At 44.4% G+C, this 14935-nt stretch overlaps 1 protein-coding gene across 3 annotated transcripts in view; it reads left to right on the top strand.

The window, feature by feature from the left end:
- OTUD3 (OTU deubiquitinase 3) overlaps window positions 1-14558 on the top strand; it is a 31175-nt gene extending 16617 nt beyond the window's left edge. Inside the window, exons 4-8 of one of the 3 annotated variants that reach the window (XM_032302104.1) lie at window positions 863-985; window positions 6373-6504; window positions 6995-7091; window positions 8303-8481; window positions 9481-14558. In XM_032302104.1, coding sequence (XP_032157995.1) covers window positions 863-985; window positions 6373-6504; window positions 6995-7091; window positions 8303-8481; window positions 9481-9657 — 708 coding nt within the window. In that variant the 3' untranslated portion in view covers window positions 9658-14558. Of the gene's footprint in view, window positions 1-862; window positions 986-6372; window positions 6505-6994; window positions 7092-8296; window positions 8482-9480 lie in introns of all 3 variants that reach the window. The other 2 variants (XM_032302103.1, XM_032302105.1) reach the window with 2 other exon arrangements.
- The last annotated feature ends 377 nt before the right edge of the window (window positions 14559-14935 follow it).

Below are 14935 nucleotides of genomic sequence, written 5' to 3'. Positions count from 1 at the left end.
TCTTTTCGGGCTGCGCTCCATGGGTACCATTCACATGGAGTGCCTTGGAACAGTGCCTTCATCATTGGGCCAAGTAGTACTGCTTGACTGTATCATGTTTTGTTGTGAATTTGGCATAAGTGGGAGATTTTTGAATTTGTTCTTGTTAATTTCTTAGTATGCAGTTGATGGAAAATGCTATTTTTGTTTTAACAGTGGGTGGATTTACTGTGAGTGTCAGGTCCCTCATTTTTGTAGTCCCCTTTCAAGGTCTTGGGAGGGGTTATAGCAATTTAATATTTGTAATTTTGTATTCTTTTTCTCAAAGAGGGCCCCAGGTTGTTTGAGCTTCAAGCTGAACAGATCTGCCTCAGCCCCTGGGCCTTCCACCCTGGAAAGGGCCTGTGCATGGAGAGGCTGAGGGGTGCGGAAGCCTCTGAAACATAAGCTGCTGTAACTTCCTGGTAAATCTGCTCTGGCTTTTGACTATGTTTTTTCATGTGGATGGATTTCCATATAGTTACACATTAAGCAGTTTGAAGCCTATGTAACATGGGTAGGAGAAAGAGAATTCAGAAGTTACTTAAGCTTTTTTTTTTTAAGAGAAAGTCTTTCCTTTATTTTTTTCCCCACAAATTAAATCAGAGGCTGAAAACACAGGGCCCAGAGTCCAGGTGCACAGCACCAAATCTCTCGTCGCAGCAGATACTTGTCCTGTATCTGTTCTTCCGGCCCCGCCCCCTGGCATATCCCAGCCTATCTGGAATTCGTGTGTGCATAGAGCCTGCTCACTGGGCTTCCTGGACAACTCAGGGGGCCTTTCCCTCCCAGACTTGACACCATCCAGATCCTCGCTGGCATCTGTCTTCCCTTCTGCCTGCAGATTCGTGGCACAGAGAAGAGCAGCGTGAGGGAGTTACACATCGCATATCGGTGCGGAGAGCACTATGACAGTGTTCGGAGGCTGAATGACAACTCGGAAGCCCCCGCACACCTCCAGACAGATGTGAGTGAGGCCCCTGTTTTCTTCTGTGTTCTCAGCCCTGGTGGAACCGGGTCAAGAGCTATGTGCCCTGGGAGCTAAAAACCAGTGATTTTTTTTTTTTTTTTAAAGATTTTATTTATTTATTTGAGAGAGAGAGCTAGAGCGAGAGCATGAGTGGTGGGGAGGGGCCGGGGAGAGGGAGAGAGAGAATCTAAAGCAGATTCCGCGGTGAGTGTGGAGCCCAACCTGGAGCTCAGTCCTGGGACCTGGAGATCCTAACCTGAGCTGAAACCAAGAGTCTAACATTTCAACCGACTGAACCATCCAGGTGCCCCCAAAACCAGTGATATTTTTATGGAAAGCTGTCTTTAAGAATTTATGGGCTTGATTTTATATTTTTTATTTTTTTTAGTCTTAGAGCAATAGATAAGATTGCTTAGCATTCTTTTGCTCTTCCTAATAGCTGATGACTGTGATTACATGAATAGGCTTTGTATAACATTCTGAACTTATTTCTGTGTTCTAAAATTAATCTGTGCTGGGGCGCCTGGGTGGCTCAGTGGGTTGATCCTCTGCCTTCGGCTCGGGTCATGATCTCAGGGTCCTGGGATGGAGCCCCACATCGGGCTCTCTGCTCGGCAGGGGGCCTGCTTCCTCCTCTCTGCCTCCTCTCTGCCTCCTCTCTGCCTGTGTCTCTGCCTACTTCTGATCTCTGTCTGTCAAATAAATAAATAAAATCTTTAAAAAAAAAGTATATAAAGTCAGGCACTTTTTTTTAAAAAGATTTTATTTATTTATTTGACACAGAGAGAAAGAGATCACAAGTGGGCATAGAGGCAGGCAGAGGCGGGGGGCGGGGAATGCAGGCTCCCCGCTGAGCAGAGAGCCTGATGCAGGGCTCCATCCCAGGACCCTGAGACCATGACCTGAGCTGAAGGCAGCCGCTTAACCCATTGAGCCACCCAGGCGCTCCACACGGACACAATTTTTGTTACTGTTTTGGTGCTTACCCAGCAGTATTTCTCGCTTTGTTCAGTTAACATTATTCCATGAGCCTGTTCTCACTTTATTAAAAGCCTTCTTTGTCATTTAAAAAAAAAAAGTGAAATCGCTCTTCCAACTTTTTGTTGGAATGCACCCAGTATTATCGGCGTGTCATTAAACCTCCCGGAGGTCCATGTCGAGCAAGTGTGTGTTTCTGTGTGTGTATTCTGCTTTTGTGGTCTTTGCTCGCTTTCTGCCCCCCGGTTGGAGCATCCTGCACGCTGTGTTGTGGACTGTACTTTTCACGTTGCTCTTCGCTTGGAGGCTCGCTGCTCGCTGCGGTCCGTAAGGCCACGTAGTCTTCTGTCTGGTGGACGCGCTGCGGTGTGTTTGACCGGTCCCTCTGCTGACTTCGGAGGCCGTGTTCATGCTTTCGCTTTTAGAAACAACATGTGGTGTCTTATGTACATCTTCTCACACTTGTGTAAGTGTGTCTGTGGGAGAGATTCCTACAGAGTCCTTCCTGCATTTATAATAGTGACAGGTATTGCCACGCTGCTGTCTGTGAGGTCGCACCCCCACTTTCCGCCCACATCGCTTTCTGCCTCCATGTCGGCGTGGTGCCGCATTCTCCAACCTCTGTCCTTGCCCTGGGAGACATTGTTTTCCTCACAGTTTTAATTTGTGCTTCTCGTATTAGTGAGTTATGCTTCTTTTCCTGGGTTTATGACCTATTTGTATTTCTTTCTTTTCTTTCTTTTTGTGAGCTGTATTCATATTCTTTGTCCATTTCCCCCCTATTTGGTTTGTTTTTTTTTTTAGCGATCTTTCAGGAACCTTTACATATTAGGGAAATTAGCCCCTGTCTGTGGTGGGGTCTGCCAGTATTTTTTCCAGTCGTCCATTTGTCTTTAATTTCCCCAACAGTCTGTGGTGGAGTTTTAGATTTTTATGAGGTTAAGTTTATCAAGGTTTTTTTTTTTTTTTACGTGCCTTCTAGGTTTTGAGTCAAAGTTAGGAAGGTTTTTCATTCTCTGAGTTTAAAAAGAATTCTCCCATAGTTTATTTTAGCATTTTTGTGGTTTCATTTTTTCAAAGAGAATTAAGTCTTGTCTCTCTTTGGCATTTATATTCCTATAATTATGTGAAGGTATGGATCCAACTTTATATTTTTTTCTTGTGGTTACCAAAACCATGTATTTATTTTGTATCTCTTCTCCATTGGTGTAAAATGCCACTTTTTTCCCCTATAAAATTCCCATATGTAGTTGGATCTGTTTCTAGATGTTGGTTCTGTTTCACTGGTTTCTCTGTTCATGTGTTGATGTATTTATTGTTTTGATTAAGAGTATATTTTGAAAACTGGTAGAATTTTTTACTTATTTTCTATATAATTTTCTGCGTATTCTTGCTTTTTATTGTTTTGTGTATGAATATTAGAATAAGGTTGTCAAGTTAAAAAGAGGTCCTCTTGATTTTGTTTTTATTGGGATCTCATTAAATTAATAGATAAACTTCAGGAAGAAGTGACATCTTTATGGCATTTGAGTCTTCCTAGCCAAGAACCTGATAAAGCTTTTTTTTTTTCCTGTTTAATTGACTTTTTGGGTGATCCTCAGGAGCATTTCCTATATATGGATCTTGCTAATATTTTGCGGAGTTTGTTCTTAGGTATTTTGCGTTTTTGTTTCTATTATAAGGAAAGGATCTTCTTTTTCTGTTTCCTAGCTGGTTATCATTTGTATATATGAGAGTAGTTAACAAAATGTTAATTATGCGTGCACCCAGCTATCATGCAGAATTCTGTCTTTTTTAAAAATTTGGGTAAAATTCATGTAACGTAAAATTAACCATTTAACTTTTTAATTTTTTTTAAGACTTTATTTATTTATTTGACACAGAGAGATCGCAAGTAGGTGGAGAGGCAGGCAGAGAGAGAGGGGTAAGCAGGCTCCCTGTTGAGCAGAGAGTTTATGCAGGACTCGATTCCAGGACCCTGAGACCATGACCTGAAGGCAGAGATTTAACCCACTGAGCCACCCAGGTGCCCCCAAAATTAACCATTTGAGAGATTTTTTTTTAAAGTATGCTCCATGCCCAGCATGCAGCCCAATGCAGGGCTCAAACTCAGGATCCTGAGATCAAGACCTGAGCTGAGATCAAGAGTTGGACACTTAACCGACTAGGCCACCCACTCGCCCCCAAATTAACCATTTTGAAGTGTACAATTTAGTGCCAATGATACACCCACAAAGCTGTGCAACTCCTTCCTCCATCCAGCTCCAAAACATTTTCCTCACCCCAGAAGGAGACCGCGTGCCCATGAAGCAGGTCACTCCCCATTCCTTTCCTTCCTCAGCCACCACCAATCTGCTTTTTGTCTCTATGGATTTACCAGTTCTGGACATTTTATATAAATGGGATCATACAATATGTGGGCTTTTTGACTGGCGTATGTTACTTAGCATCACGTTTTCAAGGTTCGTTCATTTTTTGGCAGGTGTCCGTATTTCCTTCCTAAGCCTGAGTAATACCCCATCGCGTGGATAGAGCCGGTTCATTTAGCCCTTCATCTGTCGACAGGCATCTGTGTTATTTCCACGTTAGGCTCTTGTGAATGGTGCTGCTATGAATATTTGCGTGTAGCATTTGAGTCCCAGTCTTCAGTCTCTTAGATACATATCCAGGAGTAGAATTGCTAGGTCATATGTTTAATTTCTTGAGGAACTGCCGCACTGTTTCCACAGAAGCTGCGTGTCTGACGTGCTATCAGCAGCGTATTCCGGGTTCCACTTTCTCCACACTCTTAACCAATACCCGCTATTTTTCCTTCTTTCTCTTTAAAATTATGGCCATCCTACCAGGTATGAAATGCTATCTCATGGTTTTGATTTGCATTTCTGTAATGATTAATGATGTTGAGCATCTTTTCATGTGTTCGTTGGCCATTGTGTGTCTTTGGAGAAATGTCTGCTCACGTCCTTTGCCCATGTTTTAACTGTGGTATTTGTGCTTTTGTTGTTGAATTATAAGAGTTCTTTATATATTTTGGATACGAGATTCTTGTAAGTATATGATTTGCCAGAATTCTTTTTGTTTGTGGTAGTTTTTTGATTGATTCTCTTGGGTTTTTTTTTTTTTTTTTTTTTTTTTTTGGTATAGAATTATATCATCTGCAAATAGTGGTAATCTTTCTTCTTTTCAATTTCATACTTCTGGGGTTTTTATTTTGTTTTTTTTTTTTGGTTTGGTGTTTTTTTTTTGTTTTTTTTTTTTTTTGCGGGGAGAGGGCTAATTGCTTTTTGCTATTGCCAAAACTTTGTTAAATAATAATGAGAGTGAAAATGTTTATTGAGCTCCTTACTTTAACAGAAATGAAGCATCATTGTATGGATTTACCATAGTTATTTAACTATCCATACACTGAAACCCTCAGGTTTCCAGTTACTCACCACCATTAGTAGTGCTATCGTGAGCACTTTCACATAAACCCTTTCTAAAGTTGACATTATTTGACATTATTTCCTTTGGATACATTTTAAAGACTGGCCAAGTTGTTTGGGTGTAATTTTACAATAGATCGCTTCGTGCTGGAAGGAATGGACTGCACACGGCTAGATTCCACTTACGCTTTTACAGGCAAAAAAGTAGGAATTTGTCCTTGTCTATTTCCCATCTCCCTGGGGGTGTTAGCAGAAGTGAAGAGAGAAGGTGATTGAGCACCACAGAGGGACAATTTTTAGCTACTGTGCAATAACCTTAGGTTGGAAAGGCCTCGTGGATACCAATCGAACTGCTCTTTCTGTTTTTAGGATTTGGATTGCCAGGTTCCCTTGCACGTGGTGGTAAGCCTGTGGTTAGGTGAGGTCAGATGAGGTTAGAGCAGTCACGCTCACCTGTGACTGTCCAGCTGGGACAGGAACTTCAGCACACCAGAGCTTGCTGATGATCAGATAGGGCCTTGGGACCCAGGTGAGGGATGTATGAATGTTTCTTCAGGACAACTTGTCCTGCTGCAGAAGCTTATCAGTTGAGCTTCTGTGACTAAGCTCCTAGCTCTGGAGATCAGCTGAGGCAATGTGTGCTGTTCAAGTCAGCGGTCATTGTCAGAATGTTGGTGTCTAGAAATGATGTAGGAGCTCTAATGCCATTCTCCCTGAGCAACTTATCCTGTATCTTGGGCCTTTCTTTTTAACACTTCTTTTATGGTCTGGAGTATCCTTGTCGGGATGAAATTTAGCCTAGCATTGCTATTCCCTGAAGATTGCTCCTGGAATCTTCTCCTCCTCAATAAATACTAGAATGATTTTGAGATTAAAGTGTCTTCCTAAAAAAAAAAAAAAAAAAAAAAGTGTCTTCCTATGTGGAAGATTCTGAGCCTTATTTGCATGTTCCGTGATTATTACTCTTTATATTTCCTTTAGTTTCAGATGCTTCATCAAGATGAGTCAAATAAAAGGGAAAAGGCCAAGACGAAGGGTGTTGATTTTGAGGATGAGCTGAGAGATGAAGTAGAAGATGCTGTCCAGAAGGTCTGCAATGCGACTGGATGTTCAGTGAGTACTTCTGTCCTGTAGTAATAATGGTGCATGGACAAGCATTGCTGGGCCGAGTTGTCCTGCCAGTTTTGTAGCCCCAGTGTAGGACGCCCACACCTGGTGGGCCGAGCAAGGTTCATGATGTTTGTGGCTCATCAGATCGAGTGAGATGACCTAAGGAGAACTGCTTATTCACTTGTCTCTTGTTTGCTAGATTTTACCCCGTATTGCTCAGAACCCTAAGGAGGTGTGTGGGTTTTTTGTTTTTCTTTTTCTGACTGGCGTTTACACTAGTAAAAGTGCAGTTTTATATAAAGGAACTCATTTATATTAAATAGTTATTTCAAGTTACCAGCCTTATTGAAAATTAAGGCGTTTCCTAAATGGAAGGGTCTTGAAGGCATGCCCTGATTCTCACTGTTAGCTCTTCTCATGTATCAGGTTGTTGACGTGGAGGTAGGTAGAAGAGTCTACCCAGCCTTGACGTGTTCCTTTGTTTCTTGGATAGGATTTTAATTTGATAGTCCAGAACCTGGAAGCCGAAAATTATAACATTGAATCTGCAATAATTGCCATGCTTCAGATGAACCAGGGGAAAAGAAATAGTGAGTCCATGATTGATATTTATATGCTTTCAAAGTGGTTGTGTTGGTGACTTTTCAAATGTTTAATTTTTATCAAGGCACAGGTAGTGGTTATACTGCCATTTATCACTTTCTGCATGTGGGTGTGTTTTACAAGGCCCTGGCCCTGCCTCAGGGAGAAGATAATCTGGAGTTGAGGGGAGGGGGCAGAGGGGAGACAGGGAAACCAGCATAATAATACGTACCAGTGGAGGTATAGAGAACCAGGGGGCGCATGGAAAGGCCACTTAAGCTGGTCTTGGAGGGATGGAGAGTTCAGGGAGGACTTTTTCTTTTTGAAAGAGGAATCCATTATAATAACAAAATGATAACTGAAATAGACTAGAGAGAACTGAAATAGACTAGAGAGAGAAATAACTGAGTTTTCTAATGGAAATATATAGATAACTAGTATCCATCAGCTGGTGATAAATTAGAATTTTGTTTTACTTGAACTGGGTTTAATTCTGTGACTTCGTAGATGGAAAAAAAAAAAAAAGACATAGTCTTAGTGTCCTCACAAGTTATTCAGAATGATTTTGGTACATATTGCTGGATATGTGCCAGGTTCTACTCCCAGCATGACCATTTTCTATGTGTTTGGGTATTTTCTTCTTTATATATTTGCTGTGCTTTCTCAGAAAGCTGCGAGTAACTTGGTCTTTGTGACGTTAAAACAGCACCATCCGGTATAGTGTGTAGTTGACATGTATGGCTGAGTGAGAGTAAGGAACTGAAGTTTCAATTTCATTGAACTTTAATCATTTTTTTAATTAATTTTTTATTTTTTATAAACATATATTTTTATCCCCAGGGGAAACTTTAATCATTTTTAATTTAAATGGCTACCTATGGCTGGTGGCTGCTGTATTAGGCAGTACGGATTTGGAGTCCGTTTCCTTTCTGGGTTTTGGGTGCAAATGAAAGATTTCCTCCTAAAAATACGTGTTAAAAAGTGGTTTAATAAGACACTCTGCAGGTGGGAAGCTGATGATTAGGCTGGTCAGCAGGTTCTTTTTAAATTTATCTTCCAAATAGTACCAGTCATTCCCCACTGTGATCCCCACTGTATTGACTTGATGTTAGAATTTTGCTTCAAGGAAACATGCTCTCTTTGGAGTTATGCATTGTTAGGTTGTATAACTGTCTTAGGTTCTCAATTTTAATAAAATACCTTTCTTTGGAAGATGCAGAGGAGAACCTTGAGTCCAGCGGCCAAAGTCTGAAGCCGTGTGGCCCTTTATGGGAGGAGGGCGGCAGTGGCACCAGGCTCTTTGGAAATCAGGGCTTAAATGAAGGCAGAACTGACAACAACAAAGAGCGAGCCAGCCCCAGTGAAGAAAACAAAGCAAATAAAAACCAGCTCCCAAAGGTATGAAAAATGGGCTTGCAAGGGCCAGTGGTGGGCGGCGGTGACTCAGTGACAGTGGTGGGAACTGGGAGCTCATCTTAGTGCGTCATTGTTTTCTGGTGCTTTGAAAGTAGTTATTGCAGAAAAAATGGGAATGCATAAGGGAGCATCGAGAAGTAGAATGAGAACCTTGCTTGTCCAGTTTGCTGCATGCAGTGACGTATAGAGGTGGGCCCGGCCGTGCTGCTCTGTGTACACACATACAGCCTCTCTCCCCGCCCAGTGTTACTGTGCGTCCAGGTGCTGCCAGGTTAACCTGTGTTATACAATAAATGCCGTCATCTGCACTGAAAAACTTTGTGTGTAAATCTTTGTATGTTGCTTTTTTTTTTTTTTTTTTTTGGCTAGAGTCCCAGAAGAGGAATGGATAGGTTAAAGGGTATGGACATTTGAATCTTTTTAAGGCCTTTTGATAAATTGTCAGATGTTTCCCGGAAGGGTTGTCTGTCTCTCTCCCCGCCCCTGACTCCTGCAAATAGTATATGGTACCGTTCCTTTTATGGAATTGGGAATTCATTTTAAAGATTTTTCACCAAGCAGTTCTGAGCCCCAAATGCAGCATAATGTCAAAAGCCACAGGCAGTGGTAAAAATGCAGTAAGCTTCTGAGGGTTTTATTAGGGCTACCTGGGGCATTAAATTATGTAGAGAAAGGGGTCCTCTGGCATGTTTGAGCATTATCTCGTGCAGAACTGGGGTTAATGTTTCTTAGGTCATCGTGTATTGGCTTTTGAGAAGAATGGAATTTATTTCTTTTGCTAGCTCAGCAAAGAGATAGAAATTTAAGTGTAAATTAGAGCTGTGATGGGAAAGGCATCACTTCTGGTCTATTAGGTGGGTTTTCTCTGTTCTTGCTGAGAAGCAGCCCATGACCTCTTGGATCTGTCCGCCCCATGTGTCCCCTTGGCCTGGTGGCACCTGAGTCCGCCGCACGGGCAGCTCACACGGCCTTCTCTTTCAGGTCACCAACAGACAGAGGCGGGAGCAGCAGCGACTGGAGAAGAAGAAGCGACAGGAGGAGAGGCACCGTCACAAGGCCCTGGAGAGCAGGAGCGGCCACAGGGACAGCAGCCGAAGTGAAGCGGATGCGAACACACAGGTCACCTTGGTGAAGACCTTTGCCGCTCTCAACATCTGACTCTGGCCCTCTGGGAGCCGCGAGGAGCGGAAGGGAAAGGAGCGCGGCGTAGCAGGTTCTCCAGGGAGGCCGACCTCTCACAAAGTGACGTGCACGCGCCCAGACTCACACGAGCTCGGACACTGAGTCAGTCTGCTTTCAGGCTGCCTCTGTTTGGCTCAGACTTTCGTTAGTGGTGTGTTCTGTCTGATGAACGTTCAGTGAAGCCATTCCTGTTCTGCAATTAAAACATCGAGTCCTAGGGTTGGATAGTTAGTTCAGGCAAAAACCTTTTAGGTGTGGTTTTATTTGCCTTGAAAATCAGAGTTCAGTGACCCTGGGATTTTTCCTGAGCACTTAGGGTGAGTTTTGCCGTAATTGTTCACGAAGTAGTTTAGATTAATTGTTAGAAATTCAGAATGACAAGTTTCCTTTGGTTTCCTTTCATTTTCAAGCAGATATTCACATACAGGATAGTTTGTAAACGGTCTTCAACTCAGGAACATGTTTAGATTTAATTTTCTACTAGTCCAAGTTAATCAGAATTAATTCAGGAAGGATTTTTCCCAAAGTTATAGGATACGAGGGTTGCGGCTGTAGTCAGGGTGGAAATTCAACAGCTCCGTTTCTCTCCTTCCTCACTCTGAGGCTGTTTCAGGTGGGATGCAGGTGCTGAGTTTGCTTGTGCACGCGCCTTCTCAGAAACGTGCCCGTTGTTGATTAGGCCCGGACTTGGCTGGAAAAGTGGTAGTGGTGTTGAGGTTTTGGTACTTGTTTCTTGACACAGAGAAGGTGGCATGTTACTGCTTATGAGGTAATCCTGAGCTTCTGACCGTATGGAGAGCAGAACCCAGGGCTATAAAGGGAGAAATGGAGAGAGTCCAGTCTTGGTCTGCAGAGACTCTAAGGAGTTACTTGATTTTGTGCGGGCAGAGGTCTGGAAGAATAACTAAAGCCTTTCAGGTTCACCTTTTAAATAATTAACTGTTTTCTTCCTCGCTGTTCTAGACTTAGATACCTTCAGAGAAGTAGTTTGACCTAATGCTCAGTTTTCTTAATGTTGTGAAAACGGAATCCCATCAAATGCTGCATTTCTTTCTTTCTGTTCCAGCCCTATCTGGGATTTTGATGTTGGAAAAATTCTTCCGCACTCTAGCACTTGTCAGGGACTCAGGTTAGCCCAACAGGGCAGAGGCCATGGAATGACTCCACAGTTCTGACATGAATTTGGGAGGTGGAGAGGGGTCAGTCCTAAGACTGACAGGTGACTGTGAGCTTTTAACCCAGAACGTATGAACTGGACAGTCACGGACAGTCTTGGCCTTTTGGGGACCCCGTATTTGGACAGATAAGTTCTGCTGAATCAGAAGGTAAATTAGTTACTTCACCTCAGGTTTCAAAATTATAACCGTTCTAAGGACAAGGGAAAACAATAAAAACCTTTTGACTGAATGGATGTACCATTATCTGGGCTGGGCCTGGATTCACTGAATTGCTTTTTTCAGCAGATGATTTGCTTTCTTCAGTTTTAATGATGTGTTTTAATTTTTTGTTTATTGACTTTGGTGACTTTTTGTGGTTGGAGCACCTGTAGTTTCTTGGAACTGCTCTTAGGCCATTGCAATTTGGGTTTCTTCCTGGTACAGAGCTTTGTAATAGTCAGCAGAATTGAAAGTGCCGAGCATGTTTTCTTTGCACATTGTGGAGTCCTGACTCGGAGGCTCTTGTGTTCAGTCCCTGCTCATGGGCTCTGATGCCTTACTGTTTCCAAAGGAGTGAGATCCAGTGCTTACGGATCGATCATTCTCTTGGCTTTTGACTCTGGACACTTTCCTGACTGTGGTTGATCTTTCCTGAACGAACACTCTTTCTTGTCCATCCGGTAGGCCTAGAGGGCAAGAGACCAGATCCTCTCAGGAAGGTCAAGATCGTGGTTTTGGAAACTCAGCAGGATTAGGAATCTGAAATAACCATAAGGGATACCCCTTGTTGGGAGCAATAGAATTGCTTTATTTACCTGGTTAGTGAAGGTGGCCTTGGGCCCTGTTGGGTTTTAGAAGTTTAACTAGAAGCTGCTAAAAAGTTATTAAATAATATTGGGCACACTTGTTAACAAATTACCAAATTCTGATAATAGACTTCAGCATTTCTGGGGTAAAATAACAGTGGTTTTAAAAACTAATCTGGCTTCGGGAATTTTCTCTTACTACCATTTCTTAGTTTCCCAGTTAAAATTGGTCTGCGTTTAAAACGTCAGTTATTAGGAATGGGGTACATGTATTCGACTTTAGTGATCTCTCTCGCTAAGCGTGTGAGTTTAGACTTTACTGCCCCAGTCTCACTGAAGGTTGAAGTAGATGGGATCCGTATACTTAGTTGCCTTGTAGGCATTTGAAAATTACTTTATTGGCGGCCAGCGTGGAGGCCCAGTGTGTGTGGCTCTGGGCTGACTGTTGTTGGAACTCTCATCCCCAGCCCAGTGACTCGTGTGCACCCCACGTTAGGAGGCGCGTGTTGCTTAGCCTCTGGGCTGCATTTTGGCTATTAGAAGTTAATGTTACCTGGGGTTGTCTCAGTAGTCTTCAGTGAGGTCAGGAGAAGGGGATGGGGCAGTGGTCTGTAGCTGCTTATTCGTCTTAGAAACTGTATATAAAGGTTTTATGGATTTTAAAATAAGATTTTTTAAAGGTCAAAGTAAATAAAATTTTAGTGGCAACAGCTTTGTACTAGAGAGGTGGATGTATTAAAGCAACCTAGAACCACACCTTCTAAATAACACAGTTGCCATCAGGAGGTATTAGAGAGAACGCATGTGTACATGTAATTTTCAGTAGTGTGCACATATGCTTTCTGGAGCAGAGTCTGGTTGAGGGATGGTGGCAGAAAGCAAGATCTTCGATATCAGCGGAGGTGGTTGTCTGTATTTTCTTTTATAAGCTCTGAAAACACTTCCAAACCTGTTTTGATCCTGAGGGCTTGTGAAGTGGGGTCTCCCTTGCAGGGCAGCTCTAGCAGGCGTCACGGGAGCCTTTGAGTTGGTCATCAGTGGCGCCCTGCCTCCTCCCCCTGGGGTTTACGATGTGAAATGACACGGTCCTGGGCGAGGGGGGCCGTGCGACGTCGGGGAGAGCCGCTCACTCGTGAAGTCGGTCGGCATCGAGGGGCTTCAGCGCTGAACTGTCCTCATGGTGCGTCCCTGTCGTCAATGTGCAGTTTCTCTCGTTCTGAGAAACTTCAGTCTCTGCCCGGGTTTTACTGGGTCTATATAGAATGCTGTCACTTGACCTCTGAGAAATGGTCAGCTCGAATGTGCAGTCGGTTACCGGAAACTGGGATTTCTAATCCACACTGACTAACGGTCTCCCTGAGTCAATGGAAGAAAGTGGAGCGCTTGGTCTCCGTGGGTCACACCTGGGGCCCTCGCAGACTCCCATTTTGGGCAGACACGTGGCTCTTCACCTTTTTACCTTTTTACCTCAAGGCTCTGTCTGTCTGTAGCAAACGTCTAGATTCAGAGTCTGCTGCTGTTCTCCCGTTTGGTCATTTTCAGTCGTCACTGCCCACCTCCGCGTTCAGAACAGGCATGGCTGAAACTCTGGGGCCTTCTGACAGTTGTTCGGAGGTGATTGAATAATAGCACTTTTTTACGACCTGTGTTTTCCTGATTCTAAAGCAGATTGTGTTTTTCTGCTGACACTGAAGCGAAGGTCTTCTAGATGACGTGTTTAGGGAAATCTGCTGCCACATACTAGAGGGCAAATGAGTTACTGGAATGAGGCGGAGGTGGTGACCCCCCCCCCCCCCCGCCCGTCACAGAGTCTGGCCCCCGGGGAATTGGTGGGCCTACAGGTTGCCTCGCTCTGCTCAGGCCCCAGGTGATGCTTCTGGTGACCTCAGGCTCTTAGCCATGTCTTCTAAGCATACTAGTCTCTCTCTGCTAGTTAGGGGTGCTTTGTAGCTTGGTTAAAATGGTGAGCGTCCTTGCAGAGTTACCAGAGAAGGGGCTGCGGTCATGAAGGATGTTTCTGTAAAGCATGAACTTCTGCGCGGTGGTGGCTCGGTTTCCAGCAGGGCAGCCCCGCGCTCCAGAACGGCTGCTACTTCCTATGCCTGTCGTCAGGTGGGCGGCCATCCCCGGACGAAGCACGTGAGGGCTGCCCCTGCCCCTGCGCACATCAGCAGCCAGCAGGCCCCCGTGGCCAGCCGTCCGGGACAGTCACTGGAGCTCAGTCAGAAACCTCAGCCTGTGGTTTGAGCCTCTGGCAGTCCCTTGACCAAAACTTGAAGAACACTGTTGTGGGGCTGTCCGCCATGTTCCACTCATTGTTCATTTTCCACGGCAGGAGGGCCCTCGGCCTCCCCGGCCACCCTTCCAGCAAGCTCCAGGACCACCGAGCTCAGTGAGAAGACGGAAGGAGCCGGGAGTTAGACTCGAGCCCTGTGTGTTCCTCTTGCTGGCGCAGAGGTGCCGGAGGGCGTGAACCCCTCGGGAAGGAGCGCAATGTGTCTGTGGGGAACACGGGCCTTCGCAGGCTCAGGAACCATCTCTTTTTTCTAATTGCACTATACTTGTCCTAGCTTCAGTCTGGAGATACTTAAGACCTCCATGGGGTCACAATCCTTAGACTTAGCAAGTCTTGCCTTATCTCTGGAGCTCGACGGGGAGAAATGTGACCATTGTCTGATGTCCATAGTTCATTTACTCTCAGTGGTTTCTTTTCACAGATTGTGTTCATCTGAACCATTTTATTTTTATTTACCAAAGTACTGTACTTGGCTATTTGCAGTGTTTTCAAAACCAAATGTGTCTTTTTTTTGTGTTTTTAATCTTCCATACTTGGTGCAATAGAAGCTGCAAAGATGTGCCACTTTATCTATGAAATGGAGTTTTGTATACCAATAAATTCTAGTTTAAAGACAAAGCTTCGCGTTGTTTTCGCCAGCGGGACCGCCGTTTGAGTGCACGAGACTGGGAGAGCGTGGCAGCTAGTGGCCTTTTTAGAGGCCTTGGCATGGAAGAGGGAGGGCACGGTCATTTGGGTTCTCACCAGGCTTGGAGCAGCTGACGAGCTTCGGTACAGGTGGGTGCCACCACCACGCTCGATGGCAGAGCCGCCCTGAAGGAGGGGATGCTGAAGGTGGGTGGATACCTACGGATATGTCTGAGAATTCGGAGTTGTCTAAATACGGAGCAGCTTCTGTTGGCTGCCACTCCAGAGCTCTAAGGGTCGCTTTGACCCGTGCTGGGAGGAGGCCAAGCCCACCAGACGCGTGGGCAGCTGGGACTGGAGCACAGACG

This window comes from Mustela erminea, chromosome 10, assembly GCF_009829155.1.
Source record: "Mustela erminea isolate mMusErm1 chromosome 10, mMusErm1.Pri, whole genome shotgun sequence".
NCBI lineage: Eukaryota > Metazoa > Chordata > Mammalia > Carnivora > Mustelidae > Mustela > Mustela erminea.
The sequence above is the reverse complement of the archived record's forward strand: the minus strand, read 5'-3'. Positions and strand labels throughout refer to the sequence as shown.